Source organism: Astyanax mexicanus, chromosome 10 (genome assembly GCF_023375975.1).
Source record: "Astyanax mexicanus isolate ESR-SI-001 chromosome 10, AstMex3_surface, whole genome shotgun sequence".
NCBI classification, from domain to species: Eukaryota; Metazoa; Chordata; class Actinopteri; order Characiformes; family Acestrorhamphidae; genus Astyanax; species Astyanax mexicanus.
The window spans coordinates 4,962,805-4,990,803 of record NC_064417.1 but is presented as its reverse complement, the minus strand read 5'-3'; the positions used below and the strand labels follow the sequence as shown (position 1 = coordinate 4,990,803).

At 37.5% G+C, this 27,999-nt stretch overlaps 1 protein-coding gene across 16 annotated transcripts in view; it reads left to right on the top strand.

Moving 5' to 3' along the window:
• Positions 1–27,999, top strand: part of mical2b (microtubule associated monooxygenase, calponin and LIM domain containing 2b) — a 71,135-nt gene that overhangs the window by 9,006 nt on the left and 34,130 nt on the right. For 13 of the 16 annotated variants that reach the window (XR_007440955.1, XR_007440956.1, XM_049484259.1 and 10 more), the window contains exons 2-16: positions 3,222–3,571; positions 9,136–9,343; positions 9,924–10,040; positions 11,231–11,332; positions 14,526–14,681; positions 15,911–16,011; positions 17,491–17,748; positions 18,565–18,680; positions 19,510–19,636; positions 19,752–19,854; positions 21,137–21,284; positions 23,689–23,888; positions 25,914–26,020; positions 26,201–26,269; positions 26,509–26,637. Coding sequence is in view for 14 of the 16 variants with exons in the window: in XM_049484259.1 (XP_049340216.1) it covers positions 3,308–3,571; positions 9,136–9,343; positions 9,924–10,040; positions 11,231–11,332; positions 14,526–14,681; positions 15,911–16,011; positions 17,491–17,748; positions 18,565–18,680; positions 19,510–19,636; positions 19,752–19,854; positions 21,137–21,284; positions 23,689–23,888; positions 25,914–26,020; positions 26,201–26,269; positions 26,509–26,637 (2,205 nt within the window). In the remaining 2 variants the exon portion in view is untranslated. The remainder of the gene's footprint in view (positions 1–3,221; positions 3,572–9,135; positions 9,344–9,923; positions 10,041–11,230; positions 11,333–14,525; positions 14,682–15,910; positions 16,012–17,490; positions 17,749–18,564; positions 18,681–19,509; positions 19,637–19,751; positions 19,855–21,136; positions 21,285–23,688; positions 23,889–25,913; positions 26,021–26,200; positions 26,270–26,508; positions 26,638–27,999) is intronic. The other 3 variants (XM_022683800.2, XM_022683798.2, XM_022683797.2) reach the window with 1 other exon arrangement.

Genomic DNA, 27,999 nt, shown 5'->3' with positions numbered 1-27,999 from the left:
GATGGAAAATGTTGCCTGTTACCAGGAGTAGACTATGTTAATGTAATCTGACACTCTGGCTTTTAAAACATAAAACTTGGACATGATCTTCTCAGGTTAAGTCCATTTACTTTGGGTAATATTCCTGTCTTTTGCACTCCCAGCCTTACAATTAATTCAGTCAGACCCATCTTGCTGACAACTTGTATTATTTGTTGGCTAACGGTGAGGTATAAATTCTGTGTTTTAAGGTCACCGGGTTGGCTCATGTTAGTTCCCAGGCTGGTCTGGACTTTTGGCCATATCTATTGCTCTTTCCACTGGAATTCCACAGAGTTTTGTCAAAACCTCCAAACACAGGCTGCTATATTAAAAAGAGAGATCATAAAGAACAGTGAAACACTGCTGGGCTATCAAATGGAGCTGCCAAGGACTTTTTGTCCAGAGGTCATTTTTGAGTTTGGTGTGTTGACAGTGAGAATATTCACAGGAAAAGAAGGAAGAAGGATTATAAATGGTAGGAGTTCATGTCCTGGAAGATGAAATTTTCTATTTTGAATGAAAATACTTGATTCTCCCAAGAAGTTTGTGGAAACTATGCTGCAGCAAATGTAACAACAAATTTAGGGGACAGGCTACTCAAGATGCTGCCTTTGCCAAGACACCTTTATTGCAGTGTAGAAACAACTAGAATCCATCTGACTAAAGAAAATCTCAATCTGGTAGACTATTTTTTCTTTTTTTTTTTCTACCAAAGCATATTTTTGCACTATTCCCAACATTCCCCTAAATAGGCCTACATTCTGGTAGAATGTGTTAGTGGAAAATGCAGGTTTCCAGTGTGTAGACTACCGCTTATGGCTTCTAGTGTTGTCTTTCTTAAGTACAGCCTTATGTGCAGCACTCAGAGACAGATTGTGGCTGTAATCTTGCCTTGTGGTTCTGGCTGCTTTAGACAAAGTCCCACACTGCCATTTTCAGTGCATGGTTAAATATAGCAGAGAATACTTTCCCAGGCCGCACTGATCCTGGTCATTTCTGAGTTTGTGTCCATCAGTCCTGTGTGAATTCCAGGTCAAGGGATTTGGGTCAGGTTGAGTTTATGATTCAAAGGAGAGAGAAAAGGAGAAAACTAGATTAAAGGATAATGTGAGTCTGTCCAACAGTGCTGGAGGTGGACGAGTGCAGCTGTTTGAACATTGGCTGTTAGATGAGATGGTGATGCTAGGTGCCAAAATTGATCAAGTAGCAAACCCTCCGCAATCCCACTGCAGCAAACTGAGCACTGCTGCTGAGCTTATTATCTCTAAAAGTATTTATTATACTCATCTCTTTGGATACACCCATCCAAATGACACGCATATCCATGAGCTCCTGTTTCAAACCCAGGCATGCATCCTGTTCTCTGCAGGGGCTGTGAGAGGGCAGTTAGCCAGGATGGATTCATTAGGGTGACCCTGACAGAAAGCATAAACTTTTTTAACTCGGATCTTAAACTTTCTTTGTCATTTATTTTTTTAATTTTATTTATTATTTTATTTTATTCAGAATTAAAATTGGTTCTAATTAAGACCCTTTACTTCAGTTGTGTCTTTTATAAATGTAGTTTTCCTTATTATTATTTAAAAATACAGTAGGCCTGTAGGCATTTCAACTTATTGTATCAAAATTAAAAAACATTGGCCATAATCACGAATCACTGAATATTTGGCAACAATAAATGGTAAAAACACCAAGACAAATCATTTATACTGAGCAATCACTTATCATGCGCTGTCAGTTTAATACCTCAACATAAACTGGCTGTTTTCCAGCCAAAAAAATACAAGCTGTACATCTATAAAATTATTTATCTATTGTGGAGTTAACTTTACCAAACAACTGAGTGTGTCTCTGTAGAATTCAAGTGTGTTAGGTTAGCTAGGGAGCTACATGTGACTAAAAATTTACGATTTAAATACATGCTAAGGTAAATTTACTAATGGAAATATCAATGCAGAGGGTGATTAGCTTGCTTAGCTAGTTAGCTACCTGCTAGAACAGACGTATACATTTTACACAGTTGGCTGTAACTATAATTTCTACATTGTGTACTTTTAGTAAAATATACAAATATATATATTTTTATATTTACTACTTTACTTTCTGTATTTACGGTCTTATTCTTTGTTTTAAAAGTTTTGTTTTTTTATACTCCAGTTATTCCATCTTTAAATTTATATTTTAAAAACCCAAAAATCTGCATCATGACCAGTCTATGTGTAATACATGTCTCTGTTTTTGTCTCCCAGTCTTCACACTCTCTCGGCAAAACCTCCACTCTCCTTCACTCCTGGGTCAAAAATTCCTTTGTTCTGGTTCCTGTACTTTTCACTGCATGCAGTAATCCTATCAGCACTCCATGCCACTAAGTTGATGTGACCGGTTTCTCCAAAGAAATGCTTTCTGTGACCTATTTTTACCCACATGCTAAGCTGGCATCCGTTCTGTTGTGTTTGAGAAATCTGGAGCAGACCTGAGTGTCCAACTCTTTAACTGATATAGCACCCTCCACAAATCCATTCTGAAGTCCAACAGGTCAGATACTGAAGGCCTGAACTCACCAACTAAAATCTAAACAGATTTCAAGTTTATATCCAGTGTTGATTTTATGCTTTGTGTGATTTTTGGAATCAGAGGTGTAAATACAAATATTTTGTTACCTTACTTAAGTAGAAAGTTTGCTTATCTATACTTTACTGGAGTAATTAATTTTCAGTCTTTTTACTTCTACTCTTTACAATTTCACAGTGCACTATAGACCACTGTGGCATTTGTTTCCTCCTACACTACTTTTGCTTTAACATTTTAAGTAGTTTTGAAACCAGCCCTTTTACACTTTTACTTGAGTAAAACGTTTTAGTTGACAGAAGTATTTTAAAACCCTGATATCTATACTTCTACCTATGTGAATACCTTTGACACTTTGACTGGAACACAGTCTATGCTGTAGTGTTTAGCCTTCTAGCTAACGTATCTACAACCTGAGGGGACATTCAAGTAAAAATGTCTTCTTGGAGCTAATACATTTCTGCATCAGATTTTAAATGGAATGTGGCACTACTCTATTATACAAAAATACTTACATTTCTTATGAAAACTCAAACTAAAACCTAAAATACTAGACTTGTGTTACTCTCGTCCTGTTATGTCCGTGTTCCTAAGGTCAAATAAAACAACCACTTTGTCTTGTTCTCTTCCAGCATTTGCCCAGAATGCCAGCCGCAGCCTTTCGCTGAACTCGTCCCCTGTGTGACGGAGGGAGAGAAAGCGAGGGAGGAGAGGAGGGATGGGGGAGACTGAGGATGAGAGGAACTCTCAGGCCAGCCAGCTTTTTGAGAACTTTGTGCAAGCATCCACATGTAAAGGCACTCTTCAGGCCTTCAGTGTCCTGTGCAGACAGCTGGAGCTGGACCCTGCTGACCACCAAGACTTCTACAGCAGTCTCAAAGCAGCCGTCACCTCCTGGAAAGCCAAGGCCCTCTGGGCCAAGCTGGACAAAAGGGCCAGCCACAAGGAGTACAAGAAAGGCAACGCATGTCCAGACACTCGGGTATGTCGCTGATGCTTTTTTTTTTTTTTTTTTTTTTAAGGAAGAGAATGCTTAATATGCACTGACATTTCAAAAGTCATGGCACAGGAACTTGTATTGTGTGTCATGAGTTTTGCAATTTTAGCCATGTGCCGTTGATCACAATCATTAACTTTGCTTATCCAGAGAACGTTTTTCTAGACATTTTGATCTTTGACTACATTTTTGCGTGTTTACATTCATTCACCATCCACATGTGTGGGGTAGCCCAGATAGAATATAGAAAATGCAAGCTATAGTTAGCTTCAAACTCCTGTAAATACGTGTTCTTCAAATTTTCTTCTACGTGAGGTGAGTGCACTGTAATCTGACCTCCTGTCATCCAATCCCTCTGACCTCATCACAAACCCTCATCACAACAACTTTCCCCAGAGTGGGAAACTCATGCCATTCCGTTTCAAACCGCACTATGCAGGCATGGCCTACATTCTGAATAATGTTGATGAGAACTGCATTTTGTGTACTGGAATTCCTGCATATTTTAAAATGTAAATTTTCCTCTCTATCAAACGGAGGTTTGACATGGGATTCTTGTCTATCGACTCTCTCTATTTAGCATGCAGTTTTTTTCAAATAATATTTTTATTTTGAATAAGTATAAAACAGGATCACATACAATCCTGATTATAATAGAAGTTTGCTTAAAAAATATATAGTTTGGGAATATTTTAGATGCAATGTTGTGATGTTCAACACTTGTGAAAATGGCTAAATGTACTAATGAGAAATTACAAAAAAAAAGTTAAAAATTATATTTTCTCATACCTACACTTGAATGACATTTGTTCTTAAACACACTTTGGTTATTTTTCTTGTAATTAAATGCATCTTTTAATATGGTTGAGATACAAATGACCATCATTTCACAGAATAACTAATGTAATAATACTTGTGTGATTAGAGAAGGAAGCATTGTGATTTTTAACCATTTCTCAGTTCTGAAATTAACAATGTGAAATACTAACAACAGGAAAAGTAAGTTCGATAAGAGAGGCTGTAGTCAAATTTGAGCTCATTTACATGTCTTTTGTTAATCAAATCAGTTTGGCAGGATTCAGCTGATCTGCATGTGATACTGACGAGTGTTATGTCTGTCTCAGCTCTTCTGTTTTTTGTGTGTGTTCTACTTTAGTCCTGTATAGGAAATGGAAATTCTGTTATCAGTGAGTTCACTTTGACTGCCATTGTCACTAAAGTGACCCTTGAACTGGACAGAGGGTCTGTTATGAGTGAAGATGCTTTTGCAAGCCTCACAGTGTATCTGTGGCCGATGAAGAGTTTTTAACACACCAGGAGATATATTACATGTACTAGTACATCTCAAAAAATTAGAATATCATTGAAAAATGATACTTTATCTTAGCAATTCAGTTTAAAATGTGAAACTCATATATTATATAGATGTATTACACACAGAGTGATCTATTTTAAGCCTTTATTTATTTTATTGTTGATGATTATGGCTTACAACCAATGAAAACTCAAAAATCAGTTTCTCAGAAAATTAGAATATTATATAAGAACATTTGATACTTTTGGCAGTGTGGGCAGTGTGCCAGGTCCTGCTGGAAAATGAAATTCGCATCTCCATAAAATTTGTCAGTAGCAGAGGGAAGCATGAAGTGCTGTAAGATTTTGTGGGAAAACAAAACTGCACTGACTTTAGATTAATAATAAAACACAGTGGATCAACACCAGCAGATGACATGTCTCTCCAAACCATCACTGATTGGTGGAAACTTCACACTAGACCTCGAGCAGTTTGGACTGTGTGTCTCTCCACTCTTCCTCCAGACTCTGATCCCTTGATTTACAAATGAAATGTAAAATGTACTGATCAACGATGATTTGGAGATTAGTAATTTTACTCCTCTTTTTTGAAGCACCATAGATTTCATATTGAAGCATCCCAATATTTTGTTTGCTGTATTGATTTTTTAAAAACACAGTATAGGGTTACAATTATTAATTTACATGTAAAGACTGGTGTCAGACTATGGTTCATTTAGCTGTTGTGTTTAAACCCCAAGAGTTAAATAGCCGTGTTGTACTTGGTTTTCATATTCATCTGTTCAGACTGGATAAAAAGTAAAATTGCAATATCTCCCCTACATACAATATCCAATAGTATTGTGATACATATACGCAGGTTCCTGCCAATACAGAGCCCTATTTTAAGGGGCTAATATTTTGTGTTTATTTGACTAAATCCCCAGTGAAGCTGCCCTATTAACAGTGTGTCCCTTGCTGTAACTAATGAGAGGGTTGTTAATTAGCTGAGCTGACAGATATGAGGAGCTGTTGGTGCAGGCACATCACCAAATTGTGCAGTGATGAATAATCAGGATTAGGATTGGGATGCTCGCTTTGAGAACATGTAGTACAAATATTAAAACTGTGGTGAATCAACTGTTTGGACAGTCAACAACTAGCTACTCTGTATTTACATAAATTATAACTTTATCATCACCTAACTTTGCTTACGCGAGTGTAAATCCGTTGGCTGTAGAATGTAAGCACTGAGGTTCTGTGGTGCGCTGTTGGTATGACTTCATTTCTTCCCCAGGCCTTTGATAAGGAGCTGATAGGAGGCCATAAACAGAGAAAAGCACGGCGAGGCTACTACGAGAGAAGTGCACAGTGTAGCTTTATTGTTCCATAGTGAATACAGCAGTTTAATGTGTTACCTACAGTAAGTAGTACAGCAGTAAGTCAGTGTTTACCTCATCAGTCTTATGAATGACCTCAAGCGTGGTTGTTTTATCTGTGTACATAGACTAGTTCTTACGTTTTGTTCCTTCTAACAGGATACCTGAATTCATACATGTTCATGCCTGTCTGTTTATCTGTGGAGTGGACATGTTTAACCTTGTTCAAGCAAACAGAATGGAGATCTTATGTCAATATAAGTCAATGCTAAGTTTAGTTAAAGTTCAGCTTGGCTCAGGTATACTACACATTGATTACCATGCTTTTAGAAATCACTAGGAATTGTTCGGTTATAATTTTTTGGAAATATCCTATTTCCAAAAGTTATTTAATAATGTACATAAAGAAAATTAGCAGTTTATCATTGTTGTTCAGAACAGTGTTCCTTATTTAGCCTTTTTTCAATTTAAAGCTAAATTTCTGTAGCAATTGTTCCTAAAATAACAGCTTCGATCACTTTATTGCACATTTGGCTGTAATGGGGACCCACATACACTTACATATGCCAAATGGCAAGCAATAGCAGTAAGTAAATTGATGAAACGTTCATGAAATGTTACCTCGAATGGCTTAGAAACTTGGGAAATCCCTCTCCTGTGTAACTTGTGAGGTGTTATCTTGTGAGTGAGGTTGAACAGGCAAGCCCATGTGAATTATCAGAGCAATTGAGATGATGGTTGGTGGTGATTGTGACAGGTGACGTCTGACTTGAATTATCAGTGCAAACAGACTCAGGGTGCATGTTCTTGTATTCTGTCTGCTACAGAAACCTGGTATCCTACTGTATCAATGACATGACATTTATCTTTTTTTTTTTTTTTTTTTTTTTTCTTGATGAATCGTAATTAAGGTAAAATGTTACATTTATTCTGATATTGATTTAGGTTGTCTTGCCCAGTTCAAATATTAAAGAAGTCACCGGATATTTTAAATACAGTTACCTTAGCCTAATTAAAAGTGTGATTTCAGCAAACATCAGATCCCAGTTTCTTAAAAACCATTACAGTCTAAATTCCATCACCCAGATTGTGGTCTTGGCTCTTTCCTCAGTCGCTGAACACCTGGTAGTCTCACAGGCCTGAAGCAGCTTAGCCTAATCCTTTAGCCTGCCTCTGTGGGTCACACAGAGTCTCTGTTAGCTTTTCTGTGCTTAAGCACTCTCCTTAATGTCATCCAGACTGCAGAAAAACAAACATTCATGGCCTTTAGAGGGGAGGGGTGCTTCCTCCAGCGTGGGTGCCCAGCGCTGTGAAGGAAACCAGGGCAGACTCACACAGGAAGCCCACCACATCATGCCAATGCAGATACCAACATGGTGCTGACATCTTAGGTTCCAGTGCAGTTCTGCAGTACTAAGATATGCTGTAGCTTGCAGGACCCACAAATAGGTTTAGGACACAGATTAAAGTTATCTTGAACTTTGCTCTGTTTTAGCATGTTTAAACATCTGGAAATGTGTTATAAAATCTATTTTATAAAATATATGTATTTATAATTTAAATTTATATTTATTTAATTTATAAAATAAAGAAAATAAATGCTATTTATTTGTTCTCAATGCTCTAGGGTATGTGGGCACAAGACCATGATTAAGAAATTTTGATATAAAAGTTGTTTAACTCATGCTGTTTGCCTCCTAATTGTACAATTTCAGTTAAAAAGTGAAACTATTATGTTTAACAACTTTTTTTAATAAACTGAGAAATATAATAAAATATAAGAACGTGTCACTCAAGTGTAATTCAACATATAACAAGAAGTAGGTGTTTTGTGTTTTTTTTTTTATATATGCTGAATTTATAGAAGTGTGCTTTTAGTTTGATGTGTATCATTATCATGATATAAAGTTGCCTATATCAGGATATTTTTCCATCACAAGTTAAATTGACAGGCCTAGTTCTTCAGTTTTATGTGTTTATATATTGGCTCCATCTTTTAATAATGGTTAAATGAAGGTCAAATATTTATAGTGTTAAGCCAAGTGTCATAATTTATTCACCTAACCGTATATGGACCTAAATGGTTAATATGCCAGGTACAATCCAATCAGCACTCATGTGTTTTACACCTTGATCTCAACACTTCCTTTTTTGGCTTTTCAGTGATACACCTTACTAGAATTGCCAGCCTATCTAATCAGACTTCCTCTAATAAAGAATGATCATGCATCCCACAGTCTGAAACACATGCGGTTCAGTTCAAGCCTTTTACGGACTCAGCAGCTGGTGTATTGTAACGGGTAAACACCACTTATGACAATATCAATGACTCATCTTTTATTGTGTGCAGTTCAGAGATCCCTCTGATCACTTAATCCAGACCACTTCCCTGCAGCTGTTAGACTGTCTGCTCTATGCACAGAGCTCTATGAGCAAACAGTCAGTCTGGTGAGTCTTGTTTGGCCCTCATGGACCATTTAAAGCTTGCATGCAAGACTTCTATCCTCTTGAGAAGGGTTAAGGTGATACTGTGAACTTGTTTGGATTTGCCCAGATTAGAACTACAAGTGATAAACTTGAGAAATTATTTGGCTGCCACTGCAGTGTTGACGAAGATCAGTCCAAAGGTGAATGAACTCATTCAGAGTGTTGGGAAGTGTGTGTAGGTGTGTGTATAAGCACACAAGCACGCACCCAAACTAACCTGATGTAACCTTCTAATGTGAAGCGCATCCTGTATCTGGGCTAAACTAATTCATAGTCATCTTTTTCTCTGTGTCTGGGAAGGTCTCCAGTAAGAGCATAGTGGAGGTTTTATTTTATTTTATGTTCTCCAGTCTTATCCCAGTGTTCATGCTTCCCTTCTTTTATCCACAGTGTCTGATCATTGGTGGAGGTCCATGTGGGTTGCGTACAGCCATAGAGCTTGCCCTGCTTGGAGCCAAGGTTGTGGTAATTGAGAAGAGAGACACCTTCTCTAGGAATAATGTTCTCCACCTTTGGCCTTTCACCATTCATGACCTCAGGAACCTTGGAGCCAAGAAGTTCTATGGGAAGTTCTGTGCAGGAGCCATAGACCATATCAGTAAGTGTCGATCATCATTGATAATAAAATATTTATGCCCAGAAGTGTTGGATTGCAGTGCTATTCAGAAAGAAGGTAAAAATTGCCAGGCATATGGACCTTTTGAAAATGTATCTGTGCATGTATCTCAATAAATACTGTCCAGAAGTAATGTGGATGTATGAATTGGATATTTTTGTATGGATTTGTAGAGGTGTCTTCAATACATCTCTGAAACAGCAGCAATATTTGGGTGACAATTGTTCTGTTAATATAGTGCACCAAAGTGTGTGTTTAAATAAAATAGTTGCAAGACATTATTAACCTATCGTTGGGATTTAAGACCAATGGTGATCTGGCATCACATGAAATTGTACCCTAAACCAGTGACAACAAACCAATAGTCTTGCTGCTGACCACACAGTGGTCCACACAGGACCAAGATGAAAGATTTGTTCTTGTGCTTCCAGAAGGCCTGGTGTCACATAGCTTATTTAGATTAAGAATATACCCCATCTGTTGTTGAGGTGAATCTTTTTTTAGGATGTCTGTTGTGGTGTTTTGTTTTTTAATTATAGTCTTGTTCTTCTGTGGTCTTCAGGTATTCGTCAGCTGCAATTGATCCTGCTGAAGGTCAGTCTGATTATGGGGGTGGAGGTGCACGTCAATGTTGAGTTTGTCAATCTCCTGGAGCCGCCTGAAGATCAGGGCAATGATGGTAGGAAGTTCATAAGCTTTTCGTTAACATTATCTCCAAATTAACACTGGCAGTTATTACCTGTAGGAGGACACAGTTTGTAGCACGATTTGCTGAACCAAGTTGATATTTTTATAGCTTGTGTGCAAATGAATTATAAAAACAACATTCGAGTGTGAAGTCCTGCTGAAAATTGTAATCAAACTCCATTTTCTGTAGCTGTAGTTTTAAAATAAACACTCTTTGCAGAATTTCTGCTTCAAAGTCTATTGAGCAAAAACACTAAATACATTCATCAATTTGTATGCATTTTTCAATTTGTCTCGTAATATCTGATTCTGAAGTCACCTGAAGGTACCTGAAGTTCGAGTCAGAATTGCACATTTCAGTGGTTTGTATTCAAATGCTGCAGCGCAGAGATATGCACAAACATGTCTTGGATATATTTTCCATAAAAAAATAGTGCGTGCTTATTTTGCGACCTATCTAAGCTCTGTAATTTAATGGCAGCCTAATGTAATGTTGATCTTGCGTTCCTGCATACACCTGCTACATGGTGAAGCTTGATACCTAGAAGGTTTCCGTTGCTCTTGCGCGTCATTGCCACTCACTGCCTGCTCATTGTAGAGTTGATAAGCTTTCAACTCGGCTCTATATATAGAGCGTAGGCCATCAGGGTCCATATAGCACCTCTTTAGTTATGCAGCTCCCAACAACGACGCCCCGTCCAGCTTATGTCGCATTACAAAGGTGATGCGCAGCAGTGGAACACTGAGCCTGTATTTTCCAGTAAGCTGATGCTACTGTGATAGTTCCCCATGCTGAATGTTCCCTGTTTGCTTTCCATGCAATTCTGGACTTCCTTCATGTGATGTGTTTTGCACGTAGATAGATCAGGGTACCTCACTAAAAAAAAAATAAGAAAAAGACTAAAACTAGACATTGAACACATTTGATTTTTGTTTAAATTGATCATCTATATATATATATATATGTTGGGGCGGGTGGAGCTAAAAATACATTAAATTGGTCATTTTTTGTTTACATGTTTATTGTACTACTTTAGCCTAGAGGAAATGGGTCAATTTAATCTGCATCTTAACAGGGATGTTAAAATATATTTATTTTGTTTGTTTTTTTTTATTTTGGTGATAATAACTTGTACTGTATCCTTGTCTGAATGTGTGTGTCCATGTAAATGTGTGTTGCAGGGATTGGATGGAGGGCAGAAATCCGCCCTGATGGTCATCCCCTTGCCGACTACGAGTTTGATGTGTTAATAGGAGCAGATGGACGGAGAAGCACTCTAGACGGTGAGCTTTACTGTATTTTAAGCCTTAATTTATTTTATCGTTGATGATTATAGCTTACAGCTAATGAAAACCCAAAAATCACTATCTTAGAATATTAGAATTTTATATAAGACCAATATTTTATAAGACCAATTGGTACTTTCGGCAGTGTGGGCAGTGTGCCAAGTCCTGCTGGAAAATGAAATCCGTCTCCATGGAAGTTGTCAGTAGAGGAAAGCATGAAGTGCTGTAAGATTTTGTGGGAAAACAAAACTGCACTGACTTTAGACTTGATAATAAAACACAGTGGATCAACACCAGCAGATGACAGACATGTCTCTCCAAACCATCACTGATTGTAGAAACTTCACTCTAGACCTCAAGCAGTTTAGACTGTGTGTCTCTCCACTCTTCCTCCAGACTCTGCTGCTTTTAATTTACAAATGAAATGCAAAATTTACTGATGATCAGCAATTGTTTTCAGTAATACACACATTTATTGAAATGCACAAAATATGTTAACTTTTCACGGCACTAGTTAGAACTTTTATTAATCCATAAGTCTCTTTAGGATGTGTCTCATTGTGTGGCATATATAGTGGTTAATTGTTTTATTTGAAATTGTCAAAAGACAGAAGCTGATTAATAGCAGCTCACATAAAGTTCCTTAAAAGTACAGTAGTTTTAATGAACTTCGTAGAAAACAACATTGCACACACTCGCACATTCTTGACCTTATCACTCTGAGGGTGCCTGACTCTGGTCACTCGGTCAGTGTACTTTGACATCAAGTCTTTAACAGTGGACAAAATACAGGACTGTAGCTGCAGTAATGTGAACTCCACATTGTAACCTGGTCATACTGTACATACTGTGGTAGTTCAGTGTATTGAGAAATACAGGAAACAGCCCTAGTAAATGAACTGGTTCCAGCTGGACATACAGAAGATTTATTTTTGGATGTTCCCAAGTAAAATAAACCCTCCCATTCCAAATGTGTGTTTCCTTCTGAAGTAGAAATGGATGGAGCCCTGAGTTTCCTGCCTGAAGACTATTCTAGTGTAATTACAGAGTGTTCCAGGAACTACAAACATCAGAATGTATACATCAGCATTGTAGAATTTGCTGGGGATGTATCTGTTCCAAGATGTTTCTCATTTATGCCTTAAATTCTTGAAAGGAAAGAAAAGAAAAGAGAGCAAAACTATAGAAGAAACAGCTTGATTCTGTGAAGAACCTTTTTTGGAATAGATTTGATGTTTGCAGCATGTGGTTTTGCAATGCCTTATTGAAAAAAGCATGTTTGTCCATGGAAAAGAAGTTTGCTTTAAATACAGCCGCTCTAAATGTGACTTTATTTTATTTTAAAGTGTTCTTTTATGTTCTCTTGAGCTTGTGGCCAAATTTATCTGCTCTGTAAGGGAGCAAAAGACCAATAGGAGCAGAGGGACAGAAAGCAGAAGCAACAGAGGGGACTCTTGTTCTTCCTTTCCTGGGGCAGTCCTGATGAGTGCCAGTTTTGTCGACTGCACTTGAGAATACCTTTAAAGTTCTTGAAATTTTTCATATTGACTGACCTTCAATTCTTAAAGTATTTTTTTCTTTACTTAGTACTAAGAAATTCAAACAATGATATGGATTAGAATATTACTCAAATCAACTCAGTCTATTCACTGTTTACCTGTAACACTGCCTCTTCACAACTTTAACACACTAAAAGGCAATAATTTTAAGTAATTAACTCTTGAGTTCAGCACAGCTGTTAACTGAAAGCCTGAATTCCAGGTGACTCTACTTCATAAAGCTGAGAAAATCCAGCCTAGATGTGCAAAGTTGTCATCTAAGCAAGGTGTGCTACTTTGAATAATCTAAAATATAAAACATTTTGCTTTGTTTAACACAATTCCATATGGTTTTCCTCATAGTTTGGATGACTTTAGTATTAATATACAATGCAGGCCTTTTTAAAATAATGATTAACTCTGAATTTATGGTGTGTCCAAATGTTAGATTTGTACTATAAATGCCCTCGTAGCAGTGGCTCATATGGGCAATTTAAAGTTTTTTTTTTTTTTTTTTTTTTATACTTTGGGTAGGTAGAAATTGTGTAAAATTAATTGGTCTAAAACATTAACACACTTCTATCACCTAAAGTTTTGTCAAAACCAGTCAAACCCTTCCTGAGAGTTTTTACTCCCGACTCAGCAAGAACGGATGACCTAGTGGCCCTTAGTCATCCAAATGATCTGTCCCACATTTGACTGTCAAACCCCCATTCCTCTCTTTGTTTGTGGGAAGAAGTGTGTCTGCCAGTCGTGTCCAGGCCAGCGTGGTGCTCCTTTTAGTGTGTCCCGTGCTTCCTGTTGACACAGATATGCTCAGGCCACTTTCACTCACGTTTTAATTGAGCAGAAACTCCTGTCTCTTCTTCTCTCATGAAACCGGTTGTCTGAATGGGGAGTGTTATAATTCACACTTAAAGTGACCCATTTTGTTTACATGAGTCATCTGAGTACAGTAAATATCAAAGTAAGCCAAAAATGTATTAATGTATACATTTTAATGAATGTATTTATTTTATTTAACACCATAATATTTTGGCAATTTTACTTAATTGCTTGATTATCTTTGCTTATTTGAAGTTCACTATTCAGTTTTTCTGCCAAAGCTGATTGTAGTGCAATAACTGGACTCGATACATTTGCCATCTGTGCTGGTTAATGGATGTCTAAACTACTGTATAAAACTTGTTGTGCAGCTGAGGGGCAGGGAGTGGTGTTGTCTGCTAGGTGTGTAATCATCTCCATTAAAGGAGAAGATCCTGGTTTTATATTCATACTACTCAGATTACTTAGTAAGCAGAGTTAATTAGTACAAGTGTCACCTCGTGCACTTCGAACGTCTGCTCAAAATGTCAGCCTTATTATCCTATTACTTATCCCATTACTCCCATTATCTTATCTTAAAAAATTATAACTGCTTATTATTAGATAACATGATTTGTAGTTTATTTTGCTTTACGGCTGCATACATTTATGCAAAGGCTGCATGTGAAGAAAAGGTTGTAAAAAAAAAAATAATAATAAAGCCATGCAACTTTGATTGGTTCTTATTAGTATGTAATCTTTGACAAAAAAGCTACAGATTGTTGACTATATTTTCTATAAATAAGTAAATAAGTCTTTATGTATTTTTGTGTGTTTATTGATTGTAGGTTTTAAGAGGAAGGAGTTCAGAGGAAAGCTGGCCATCGCCATTACAGCCAACTTTGTGAACCGCAACACAACAGCAGAGGCTAAAGTAGAAGAGATCAGCGGAGTGGCCTTCATCTTCAACCAGAAGTTTTTCCTGGAGCTGAAGGAAGAAACTGGTAAGCATAAAATCTCAATCTCAGTAGTCTCACCATCTTATATTGTTTCAAATACTTATTGATACTTGTGCTAATAAACTGCCTTGTAAACTAAATGTGCTAGTGTTTAGATTCTCTGCCCGAGCCCAACCCAATGCTCGACCCGAACGGGAGCCGGTTCGAAGTGAGATTTGGACGACAAGTTAGAATGTTATAATCGCGCAGCTCTAGGGTGCACACTGAGCTCCTCCCCGCTGGGTATAGCTGTTATTAATAAACATTTTTTCTTAAATAATAGGTCTTCAGTCTTGAAATGTTAATTAACATAATTCTAAACAGTCATCTTTTAATCGGGTTATAACAATTATGAGTTTATGGGGTGGGGCGGGTCTAGCTCGGGCGGGGTGGGTCAGCTCGGGCAGGGCGGGGCGGGTCAGCTCGGGCGGGGCGGGGGGGGTCGGGTCGAGCTCGGGCAGAACGTGCACAGGCTTAGTCCGGGTCGGGCTGTATTCTTTGGACCCAATCTAAGCTCTAAAATGTTCAATTTTTTTTTTTTTTTTTTTTTTTATAGCATTTGTACTTATTAAGGGAAGTGACTTTGAGGGTGTGAAATCAGTATATTAAAACACTATGTATTGTGTATCTTCTTTCTGTCGTTTTTGTATTGTATATTGTGTTTTTAGTGTTTTTCGTCTCAGTCCATGGGCAGAAAGACAGGACAATTAACTTATTAGCTAGCTCTGCTGCGCTGCATTTCACCTCGTTTTGAATATAAATGTATTCCGTGCATAACCACTGACCAAATTAATAGAATAAATTAAGCTGAAGTCACATATCATACCATTTTACAATGATTATACTAGCATTTATGAACGCATTTTTATTTTCCCTTCCATGAAAACACCATCTTTTTTTTACATGACCACCGCTTTATTACATTACTTTTGTTGCATGACAAATTGCAATTTATATTTAATTTGATAATGTAATATCTTTGACTTTATTATTAGTTATTTTATAGCTGACACACGTAGGAAATTAGATGGGAAGTGCTAAAGTGGGGAGTTCCTGTCTTACCACAAGATTGACTGTATGTTCATATCCTGTGTTTACACAATTTACCACCACAACCACATCAAAGTTAATAAGACAGCTGCTGTGTGTGTGTGTGTTCCCTGACAGTTCCCCATCATTAATTTAAATGCATGTTATCAACACAGATATGTGTTCATATTTCCTTATTTTTACAGGGGTCGACTTGGAGAACATTGTATATTATAAGGACAACACGCACTATTTCGTGATGACTGCAAAGAAACAGAGTTTGTTGGACAAGGGTGTTATTATTCACGTAAGTAGTGGGATGCCTTTAAGTTCACACTTCAGTGACTACAGTTCAGTCTGTCCTTTCTAAGTATAGAGAGCTGTGAATGCCTGAGCACTACTGAGAGGTGAAAACAAAAGCAAGTGTGAAAAGTTACGTGTGTAGAATGGTTGCTAAGTAAAGTTAGGCATGGCATTTTATTTCTTGGTACTGGTCCAACTGTGTGTGTGTAGGGGGGATTTAAATAATAGCAGCCATGGCCACAGCCACATTCTGTCTGTCTCCCCCTGAGAACGCCATCATTCACTACACTCGTGTGGGTAAAACCGGCCCCAGCTTTTTGTCTGGTCTGCAGGATGTTTTGCTCTCAGAGCAGATACAGAATGTTGAGGGAGTTTTATTATTAAATGAACCCTATCGGGAAGTCTAGCGATACTCCAGAGCTCAAGCAAAAGCCCTCAGCTGTCTCATGTCATGTTCCCAGTTCCCAGGATGTGTGAAGCCCTGGAGATTTTGAAGGCATACACAACTACACACCATCCCTGACTAAGCTCAGTATAATGCTTCTGAATAGAGGGCTAAAGAATGGTCTGTTGTTAGTGTAAGCTTGCCGAGTAGCAAGCGCGGCAAATCTGTTCCGATACGTGATGATGGGAAAGGGTGCCATCTACCCAACCAGAGAAAGCAAGACCAACTGTGCTTTCTCGGGGCTCCGGCAGCTAATGGCAAGCTGCATGACCGGGATTCAAACCAACGATTTCCCGATCATAGTAGCAGCGCTTTAGACCGCTGGACTACTCAGCGCCCATGTTTGTTATTTTAATACCACGTTTGACAATCTCACCTTGTTGTTTTCTCAGCTCAAGAATGCCTTAACATACCAGCATAAACCATATACAGGTGCATCTCAAAAAAATGTAATATCATTTGAAAAGTTACTTTATTTCAGTACTTCAGTTCAAAATGTCAAAGTCGTACATTATAGAGATGTATTACACACAATGTGATCTCTGTTAAGGGTTTTTTTCATTTATTGTTTATGATTAAGGCAAAAATCAGTATCTCATAAAATTAAAATATTATATAAGACCAGTTGGTACTTTTGGCAGTGTGGGCAGTGTGCCAAGTCCTGCTGGAAAATGAAATGCACATCTCCATAAAAGTTTTTTAGCAGAAGGAAGCATGAAGTGCTGTCTTTGGGCCTGTATAACACAGTAGACCAACACCAGCAGATCACACTGTTTATTTATGAATGTTAAATGTCTACACAACTTCAGAAAAGTTTAATCTTGAACCTCACTAACAAGATAATATCTTAAAACAACATATACATGTATGGGAGGCAACATTTCATTGCCAGGTTAAGTTCTGCTGTCCCTTAACATGTGGTAAATCACTGTAGCTTGTAACAGTGTAAGGTTTTAAAATCGCAATACATTTTCTGTTCTGTGTGCAGAAAGCCAGGTAGCTTTTAATGTTTCCTGCCCTTTCTCTTTCTTTTACTAGGATTACATAGAGACTGAGAGACTTCTTCACAGTGACAACGTGAACCAGGAGGCTTTACTCTCGTATGCTCGGGAGGCCGCTGACTTCGGCACCAATTATCAGCTGCCCTCGCTGGACTATGCCATTAACCACTATGGGCAGCCTGATGTTGCCATGTTTGACTTCACGTGCATGTATGCCTCGGAGAACGCAGCGCTGATCAGAGAGAAGAACGGCCATCAGCTGCTGGTGGCTCTGGTTGGAGACAGCCTGCTGGAGGTGGACTTTTTTTTCTTTGCATTTTTTAGTATCATCTAGCTTTAATCCCTTATAGTTAAATTATGCTTATTTAATGCTATTAAGCTTAATTATGCCATATTTTTTCATGTGTGAAAGCCATTTAAGTCCAGTAGTTTTATTGTAAATACTGCATGTGTACAAGACATACAGAAGATTGAAATTACAATACTCTCTTTCCCAAAGTTACAGCAAAATAAAATTATAAATATAAAAGAATGAGAGACACTAAAATGTACAATACAACAAGGTCACAGGTATAGACATACCTAAGACAAAAGACACAAGACAATAGTGCGATAGTGGGTGGAATTAAAGAGGGAATGACAGTTATTTATACTGTTAAATTACTAAAAAAAAAAAGAATAATAAAAACGTAAAGCTGGTAAAGTGAATGAATGCATACAGTTCTTTAAAAGTCACAGTTGTAGAGGAAATTAAACTGGAAAGTGTATTTAGGATAAATTATGCTGGTTACTGAAGCTACATTGAATGCAGTTTGATCTCTTCCTTTAGTACCTTTCAGTGATGATATTCTTCTCCAGCGTGCAGGCAGTTTAAAGCCTGCTCCAAAACATGCTGCTTCATGTTCATCATCAGAGGATCTATGCAGGAAAAGATAAAATTCCCTGGTTTGTCAGATGATTGTCTGTGTGTTTGATCTGTGGTCCCCACATAGAGCTAACTCAGTATTTTAATGTTCACTCTGGCTTCAAATGTGGTTGTTTTAATCTACCCATTGGAGAGATTTGTGTTTTGACTGCAGAAAATGTTAAAATACTGTTTTCTGTTCCTCAGCCCTTTTGGCCAATGGGAACAGGATGTGCTCGAGGCTTCCTGGCTGCGTTTGACACTGTGTGGATGGTGCAGGGTTGGGCTCAGGGCAAATCCCCTCTGGAGGTCCTGTGTGAGAGGTCAGTAATACAGACTATTCCAGCTGATAATTGTTTTTTTTCTCAGGAATAGTAAGTCTATATTGAAAACATTTACAGATTCAACAGTAACAGAGTTCACCAGGTTCTGCTTTAACTTCATGTGCTCACCTCAAAATACTAGTAAAACTCATATTATATAGATGTTTTTTTTTAACGTTTATTTCTTTTATTGTTGATGATTATGTCTTACAGCTCTCTGAAACCATCTCTGATAGTAGAAACTACACACTAGACCTCAAGCAACTTTGTGTTATATCAAGTCTAAAGTCAGTGCAGTGTTTTCCTGGGAAATCTTACAGCACTTCATGCTTCTCTCTGCTGACAACTTTTATGGAGATGCAGATTTCATTTTCCAGCAGGACATGGCACACTGCCAAAAGTACAAAGTATATACTTTATTGAAAGGTCTTAATATATTAAAATTTCCTGAGCCATAATCAACAATAAAAGAAATAAAAACATAAAATAGATCACTTTTTGTAATACAACTGAATTACTAAAATAAATTGACTTTTAATTTTTTTTTGCTCTAATCAAATGGTACAAAAAAAACAGTATAAACACTAGATTATATGCATTTACATAATAACATAATCATTTTTTCAAATGAGTCGGGTTTCACTTAATATCACAGAATTTTAATGTGTATTTATCCTCAACATTTTATACAAAGTAATAAGAACATATATAAGGTACCAGTCAGAATCTTACAGGATCTTACAGAAGAGCACTGGGACACCTTTATGATCATCATAATGTGCAATCATCATAATAAATCATCATCCTGATCTTCTTGATCTTGCTATAGGGAGAGTATCTACAGATTGCTGCCTCAGACCACTGCAGAAAACATCACAAAGAACTTTGAGCAATACACAATAGACCCAGCAACCCGCTACCCCAACCTTAACTCCAGCTGTGTACGACCACATCAGGTAAGCTCACTAACTAATGCATCTAATACATTTTCACATATATTTTTTACTATTCAATTATATTGTAAATATTTACCTGAGCAGAGAAACCATAATATATTAATTCATAAATAAGTCTCTCTGTAAGGTTCGTCATCTGTTCATTAATGGAGAGCAGAACTCCTGTATGCTGGAACATGGCGGACCTACGCGCAGGTCTGTCAATATCTCCAGGAGAGGTGAGTTATAGTCGGTTTGTGTGCTATTCTGTGCACCTGTTTGATTTATCTGCAAACAATATGGGAAGGGATTGTTAAAGACAAAACAAAAAAATAACATGTTTTGATACAGAGATCAGATATTTTACATTTTTAAAGTTTTTGTATGTGCAAATGTTAGAAGTACAGTATTTTTGTGCACTTAAAATCCTTTAATTTTCCAAAAAAAATTGTCAGTATGGCGTATAATACACTGCATCTTAAATATGAATTTTACTAGTCAGGTTGTAAAATGCAGTAAAGCCACTTTACTAAAGTACAGTGCTATAAGTTGGCATTTTCAGTGAAGTTGCTCCAGCACCAAGGCTGGAGTAGTATTAGCATTAGTCGCTAAACGTGCTAAGCTTTTTTTTTTATTTTATTTTTTTTTTTTATACCGCTAGCTGATAGCGCCCTGGGTTACCGGAACACTCAGGGTTCCACAGTATAGTGCTGTCGGCTGGCATTTACTTGCGCTGGTGCTAGTATTTAAATATTAGAAATCTAAGCTTACTGTAAATAAACGAAAGGCCTTTACTCACCCAAATTAACAGTTTTCCAGAAAGAAATCTGTGTAGATTAGCATTAAAGTTCATTAGCATTTGACTTTGATAGAAATTATTAAAAAATGTTTAAGTATTAGTTTTGTTTACTTAGGCACTTCCCCATTAGAAGGGAAATATGGTGACACCACCGTCCCTACTAGTGTCGCTTAAATGTGCCTTATAATCCATTGCACCTTATGTATGAAAATAGACCAGAAAATAGTCGTTTATTGGTAGTGCCCCTTATAGTACAGTGCGCCTTATAGTCCGTAAAATACTTTATACTGTACTGTATAGCGTTTATGTGTGGCAGCGTGCCGCACTTGTACACAGTAGAAAATAATCAATGGCTTATCAGACTTCCACACCCTCAGTTTACTCACAGAGCCTGTGTTATGATGCAGCGTCAGAAAGACTCACTGAAAGTGTGTAGTGTCTCTTTAACCACATCTGACCTTCTTATCTCGTTCTTATCAAGTCTGACCTTAAGAAGCAGTCTCAGGTGTTGTTCTTAATAGCTCAGACAGAGGCACTACACTGAATCTGAGCATTTATTTATTTAACACATTCAGTTTTACAAGGGCAACAAGGCAATATGACTTATTTCTTTGCAATATACCTTGTTTTTGTGTTTATTATCTTACAATCCATAGTGATGTTATGTCTCCATCACTGATATATGCTGATTGGAAGAGCCTCTCTGTGTTTTGGTGTCTCAGAGTCAGAGGTGCGGCCGAGCCGGTTGCTGCTGTGGTGTCAGAAGCAGACTCAGGGATACCGAGGGGTGGACGTCACTGACCTCACCACGTCCTGGAGGAGCGGCCTGGCCTTGTGTGCACTCATCCACCGCCAACGTCCTGACCTCATGTGAGAGTCTAATGCACTTGTGTACACACACACACACACACACACACACACACATACAGTGGCAAGAAAAATTATATGGACCATGAAATTGAAATTTCATGATTTTTTTTTGATGAAAGTTTTTATCCCCATTAAGGGTCTTGACAAATATAATGTACCTAAAATAGAAATAATCTTATCAACGCACTTCCTGTAGCTGTGGGTTATACCCACACATCATTCAGGGTCACAACTGCTATAGCTCTGCTGTAGTCCTTGGATGCCTCAAGTGTATGTCTCTCTTCAGTCAATCCATAGTATCTGAGATTTGAGCTCTGACTTGGCCACTCTAAAAGGCAGAATTAGTTTTCCTTAAGCCATTCTGTTGGTGTTTTGAGTCATTGTCCTGTTGGACCACCGAACTGGTTGGGTCTGGCTGTGAAAATTTTATTCAACTCCTTTTATATGTCTAATAATTGTTTTTACAAGCAAAATCCCATCTAACATTTTAAAGTACAAATAAACAAAAACCAAGTCAGTGGTCAGTAAATGTGCTTACCATTTTAAGACAATATGTGGGTTGATTCTATATTTTAGACATTTATTTAGGTATGTTCTAATGTTATATACAAAAATCGAGTAGTCAGTGAGGGTGTCTACCTGTAAAACGCTATGTAATGTTAACATAAACCCAAATAAACATGGTCAGTGGCCACTAAGTGTAAAACGGGTAGATGCACTCACGGACCACTTAATTTATTTGTTTGGGTTTATTCTAATGTTTTATATAAAGTCAGTAGTCAGGGCTTTTGTTTAACTGTTGTGAAACTGTTTGTTGTTAATTTGGGTTTATTTTAATGTTTGTGTTATGCTTTTTTCCCAGATAAATAGCTTTACAATTCATGTGTGTAGTATTTAAGCTTTGTTCCTGATAATAACACAAAATTGACAATACATACATGTGTAATGTGCTTTTAATGGCTTGATAAAATAATAGTGGTTTATTGCAGTAGCTATGAACACTAACAACAAAACACTGATTAGAATAAACACATAGACATAAACACTCAAATAGACAAAACATTAAACCTCTTGTCCTCATACAAACCTTACACACAAGAGCACTAATGATCTGTTATCTTTCCCATCAGCACCCTCACCACTCTCGGGCATCTGCTCACAAACCGCCTCGGGATTAATGTCACAAGTTGTTTGTTTTAAAAATTGAACAATAGGATCAATTTATCTTCTTTCACATCCCCTCTTTAGTAGTTAAAATTAGAGTTTAAAGGGTGAAAGGTTTATTATATGACTGTCGAACACCTATCTCATCACAGTTGTGTGGCAGTACATCTGCTGCATTAGTCGCCTTAACACAGGATGTATTGCTGCAGTGAATCATGCTATGCCTTCTCATTACACTTACTGAATGTATGTGTGTGTGAGTGTGAATGAATGTGTTTGTTGGAAATTATGACCGTGCAGTCAGCTCATCACTTTAGCTCAGTGTGTCACTGGATCACAGGGAGATGTAACTCTATTAATCTTCTCCAGCACATTATCACAGTACACAGAGGAAGACCACCAGGGCTGTATTTGTGTTCATCGTATCTATGGATACAACTTACCCAGAAACACACACACACAGGGACAGGTTAGAGTGAGGTAGCTTATAATCATGAAATTGCAAGTTATATTCTATAAATGGTCTAACTTACGGAAACATTAGATATAAATATAGCTCTAAATAATGATAAGTGATAAGTAGCCTGTGTGTCCACAGCAATAGCTCTTTCTTTTTGCGTTTACTTTAAAAACAACACAACCATAAATCATTGATATAAAACGACCAAAAGGTTTACCAAAAAGTTTTAAGAAACTCTGGTGTTTTCTACAGATTTGGCCACAGTTGTTGTAATTTACAAAAATAAAAACCCTACAGGATGTTTCTGTCACATGTTTGCTGATAACAGGCTGTTAAGGGTCTCCTCCAAGCATGTTGAGCTGTACATTAATGTTCCATTGGAGTTACCAATTTTACACATTATAGCACGAAACTCAAGTGTATTATTGTGATTATACCACAGTTCCATTATTTCTGTTTGGTTAGTCCATTACTGGCTGATAATGTCACTCATAAAACGTCTTTCAGCCAATCACATTGCAGGATCTGAACTAAATGTGATATAATATGATTTTAAATTAAAAAATGTGTACAGTTATGTGCCCACAATAAGAAACAAACATGAATGAGCTGCTTACTAAATTTGTGAATTTTGTTATCAGATTCAATTTTGAAATTGGTATCAATATTCAGAAATAGGTCTGGGCTTTTATTGGTTAAATATATAGATACCCCGTTTGATTACTCACTCAATGCTCATTTAATGACTTACGTACAATGTTTATCTCTCTTTTCTCTCAGTGACTTTGACTCTCTGAACGAGGCAGACTGCGCTAAGAACAATCAGCTGGCATTTGAGGTGGCAGAGAGGGCTTTTGGGATTCAGCCACTCATCACGGGGAAGGAGATGGTGGCTGAGCAGGAGCCGGACAAGCTGGTGATGGTGCTTTACCTTTCAAAGTTCTACGAAAAGTTCCGCAACTCTTCTTTACCTGTCACAGGTAAAAAAGAAAAGTCTACTTTTGAAACGTCTGCTATAAATCCTATTATTTAATATGTTTTTTGTCTTATTGATTTTTAGTGGTAATAAATTGTACATTAGTGGGTTATTTTCTGGCATGACAAAAGTCATGGTACGGTAGTCAACATGGCATTGATTCCATGAGAGAATCTCTGGAGAGATGTAGGATTTGTAGGACACATGTATGAGGCCTCATGCATTGAATGTACATGTGCTTTTCAGTTAAATTATCTGTTCACATGGATGGTTCTAGCTAGTTCTCACCATTGACAATCATTAAGTCCCCATGGATGCCCACTGCCCTGTCTGCTGTGGGTGATAACGCCTTGTATGGTGTTTTTCCGGTACACACAACTCTGTGGCTCTAGAAATGATATATGCTAGCACAACCACTGAATTGTTGCATCCAGAGTTAGAAAGCAGTTTGAGACACTGTATTTTTAATGCCATAGTAGTTTTCTATACTGTTTCCCAGCAATCTATTGTTTTTATTGTTGTTATTGTGTATTTTTAATGCCATAGTAGTTTTCTATACTGTTTCCCAGCAATCTATTGTTTTTATTGTTGTTATTGTTATTTTACCATCTACAGACTGAACGTTTAAGCTTTGAGTTCTTTCTATACTACCTGCCTCTGCATTCACTTGTCCTTAGATGACACCCCATAAACTGCAGCATTTCCAAACTGTAACTAAAAGCACAAGAAAGTTGTTAAATATTGGTCTCTGGTACTACCATTTACCTGAAATTGAGACTCTCTGAGATTTTAAAATGATGCAACTACCCGTGTTTTCCACATACAGCATTACATAGGGTGTAAAGGTATTAATTGACATCCTGACAGTGCTATATGTTACACTGAGCCATAAGCTCTGATTTATGTTTTTCATCTGGAGAAGAGGATTAAATTACATGTTTTTGTGCAACATCACACCCAGTGACACAGGATCTCACCTTGAAGGCAAAGGCTTTTAACTTGTTTTGCAAGACCTGAAAATTTCACACTGTTAAAATGGCTTCAGATGCATTACATATGAACAGTGCTACATATTCGAGTCAGACTGCACAGCAGGTAGTGCACAGTTGAACAAGATTGGGGGTTTCCAGGCACCAATATACAAATATAACACAAATTAGTTGATGGCAGAGTTGCAGTTTACCCATGAACAAGCTTTGGCCATTGACTTAACATTTAAACAAGGTGGCTATCTTCAAGGTTTATTCCACTGATCAAATCAAACAAAAATTAGTTTGTGGGCAAATTCTAGCTCTGTCATTCACTGACGGTGGGCAGGGTTTATATTATTATTTTCACAACCCAACTCTGTGCAAATGCAGTCTGTAATATATATGTCTTGATATACATGTACAGCTCTTGGGGGGGGGGGGGAAACGACCACTTAAAAATTATTTTATTTTGATTTTACCAAATTGAAAACCTCTGGAATATAATCAAGAGGAAGATGGATAATCACAGCAATCAAACCAAGCTGAACTGCTTGAATTTTTGCACCAGGAGTAAAGGCATAAAGTTATCCAAAAGCAGTGTGTAAGACTGGTGGAGGAGAACATGCCAAGATGCATAAACAGTGTGATTAAAAACCAGGGTTATTTCACCAAATATTAACTCTTAAATCTTTATGATTATGAACTTGTTTTGTTTGCATTATTTGAGGTCTGAAAGCTCTTCATCTTTTTTTGTTATTTCAGCCATTTCTCATTTTTTGCAAATACATGCTTTATATTCTTTAATTTGTTGTCTGTAGTTTATAGAATAAAACAACAATGTTCGTTTTACTCCAACATAAACCTATAAATAGCAAAATCAGAGAAACTGATTCCAAAACTGATTCCAAAACTGAAGTGCTCTCTTTATTTTTTCCAGAGCTGTATATGTATAGACAGTTAGCATTGTCTTGAATATCCACCCATAATTAAAGCACTACTATTGAATTATCTACAGTAGACTGTACACCAGACGTTTAGCATATGCTCTTTTCTTGCAGGTGCGCCAAGACAGACAGACGAGAACAATGAGGACTATTCATCAAAGTCCACTAACTCTGTTTACAACTTAATGAACGTATCACAGCCCAGGAAACGAGTTCCAAAGGTATGTTCTCCTTGTTTTTCTAAACAAGCACTACACTGCTTCTTTTTTTCACAGGCCTTTGAGTGTATTTATGTCATTCAGTTGTGTGCCATACTATGCATGAACCAGCAGACTGTGTTCTGGTCCCATTTCCCATCTGTACCAGTAATAAAACAAGGGCATGTTTTGTTGTTTTTAAAGGATGATAAGAAGTTGGACGACAATGACCCGAACAAGAAAAGACGGAAAGGCTACAACTACCTAGAAGAGGTGTGCTTATGCATAGTTTATGCAGTTTGTTTGTGCTGTTACACAAAATTCACAAGAGCTTTACACAAGAGAAGGCAACATAAATATATTCCTAACTTCCAATAAAAATCAGTGTAATGTTTTGGAATTTGTTTTTTTATGTATTTTCCATTCATCCATTCGTTGTGACGTTTTTATATCTTGATGTTTCTTGCATGATATCCGGGTTCTGCTAATCATTTTATCTGTATTTATTACAGCTGTCTGGCCGGGATGCCTTAACTGCAGGGGAGGGCCTGGAGCAGAAGGAGAATAAGGTGCGCTCTATGGCAACTCAGCTTCTGGCCAAGTTTGAGGAGAACGCCCCCAGCTGTGCCCTACGTCGACAGGTAACTGTTTCTGAGTCAGTTCTTCAACAGATTCTGAATCAGTGCCTAAATAGTTCCTGAGTCAGGGTTTGATGAGTAGCTGAATTGTAGCTGAATTTGTAGATTTTGAGTCAGTATTTTATTGAGGTACTATTCATGATTCAGGGGTGGATGAGTGGCTGAATTTGTTTCTGAGTCATCAGTTGCTGAATTATAGCTGAATTTATAGATATTGACTCCGTATTGAGGAACAGTTCCTGAGTCAGGGGTTGATAAGTAGCTGAAATATATCTGAATTTGTAGATTTTAAGACTGTCTTTAGGAACTTTCCCTGAGTCAGGGGTTGATGGGTAGCTTAATAGTAGCTGAATTTGTAGAGTTTGAGTCAGTAATTATTAAGGAACTTCTCTTGAGCCAGTTTTTGTACAGTAGGTTGGAACTTAGATCAGGCCCAAGAAATTTAGTAATTAGATCATTAAAACTGGCATTTTTAAATACAATTCGGAGGTGTTAAATGAGTGAAATCGGTTCAGAATGATGTTAATGAACAGTGCAACACAGAAGAAGTACAGGCCTATTATTAAAGAGCACTGTTAGATACAAGGCTGTAGGTCAAGTGTAAAGGCTGGTTTATACTGTCCACATGTGCTCTTGATGAAGATGTGTTTATGCTTATATTTGTTTATGCCGGAAAGTGTCTGGTATAAACCAATGTGGACAAGTGGAGAAGCTTGCGTGTGTGTGCACTGTGCCTGCCAGTGCTGTGTGATTTTATAACATTTCTAAGTTGCGCAATTTATTATTTTTTTTTTTGTAATCACAATGTGATTTGTTACTTTGCTATATTGTGGTTATTATGGCATCGCTTTATATAAAAAAAAGGAATTAAACAAACGTAGGCCTATGTCACAGACCATTTTCTTGAGCCTGACCCGACAGGGCCTGAGGAAAGTGATTGGAAATCTATGTAGAGAATCTAAACTCTGCAGTAGATGTTGAGCAGCTGTTTCTAAGTCAGTGGTTGTTGAATAGATGTTCCTTAGTTCTACCTTCAGGCAAAGGAATGAGAAGCATGAATCTCTTTTAACTGTTGCTTTAATCCTGTTTGAATGCCTGTCTTTGTGTAGTGGGATTTCTTAAAGACCTCGCAAATCCACCAGTTCTGTCCTACACTCACCTTCTGCTTAAAGCTCACCTTCCGCGAAAATCCGATTTTTCTTGTTTTTTGTGGAATACAGTAGGTCTCTCCGAGTTGAATGTGTACACCTGCACATTAAACTGTTTTGCAGCCCCCATTGTCTGCAGGAGCTAAGCAAAGAAATCCCCCCTCCCCCCCTCCGAAAAACGGGTGAATTTTGAATTATCTTTCTGCCTACGTAGGCA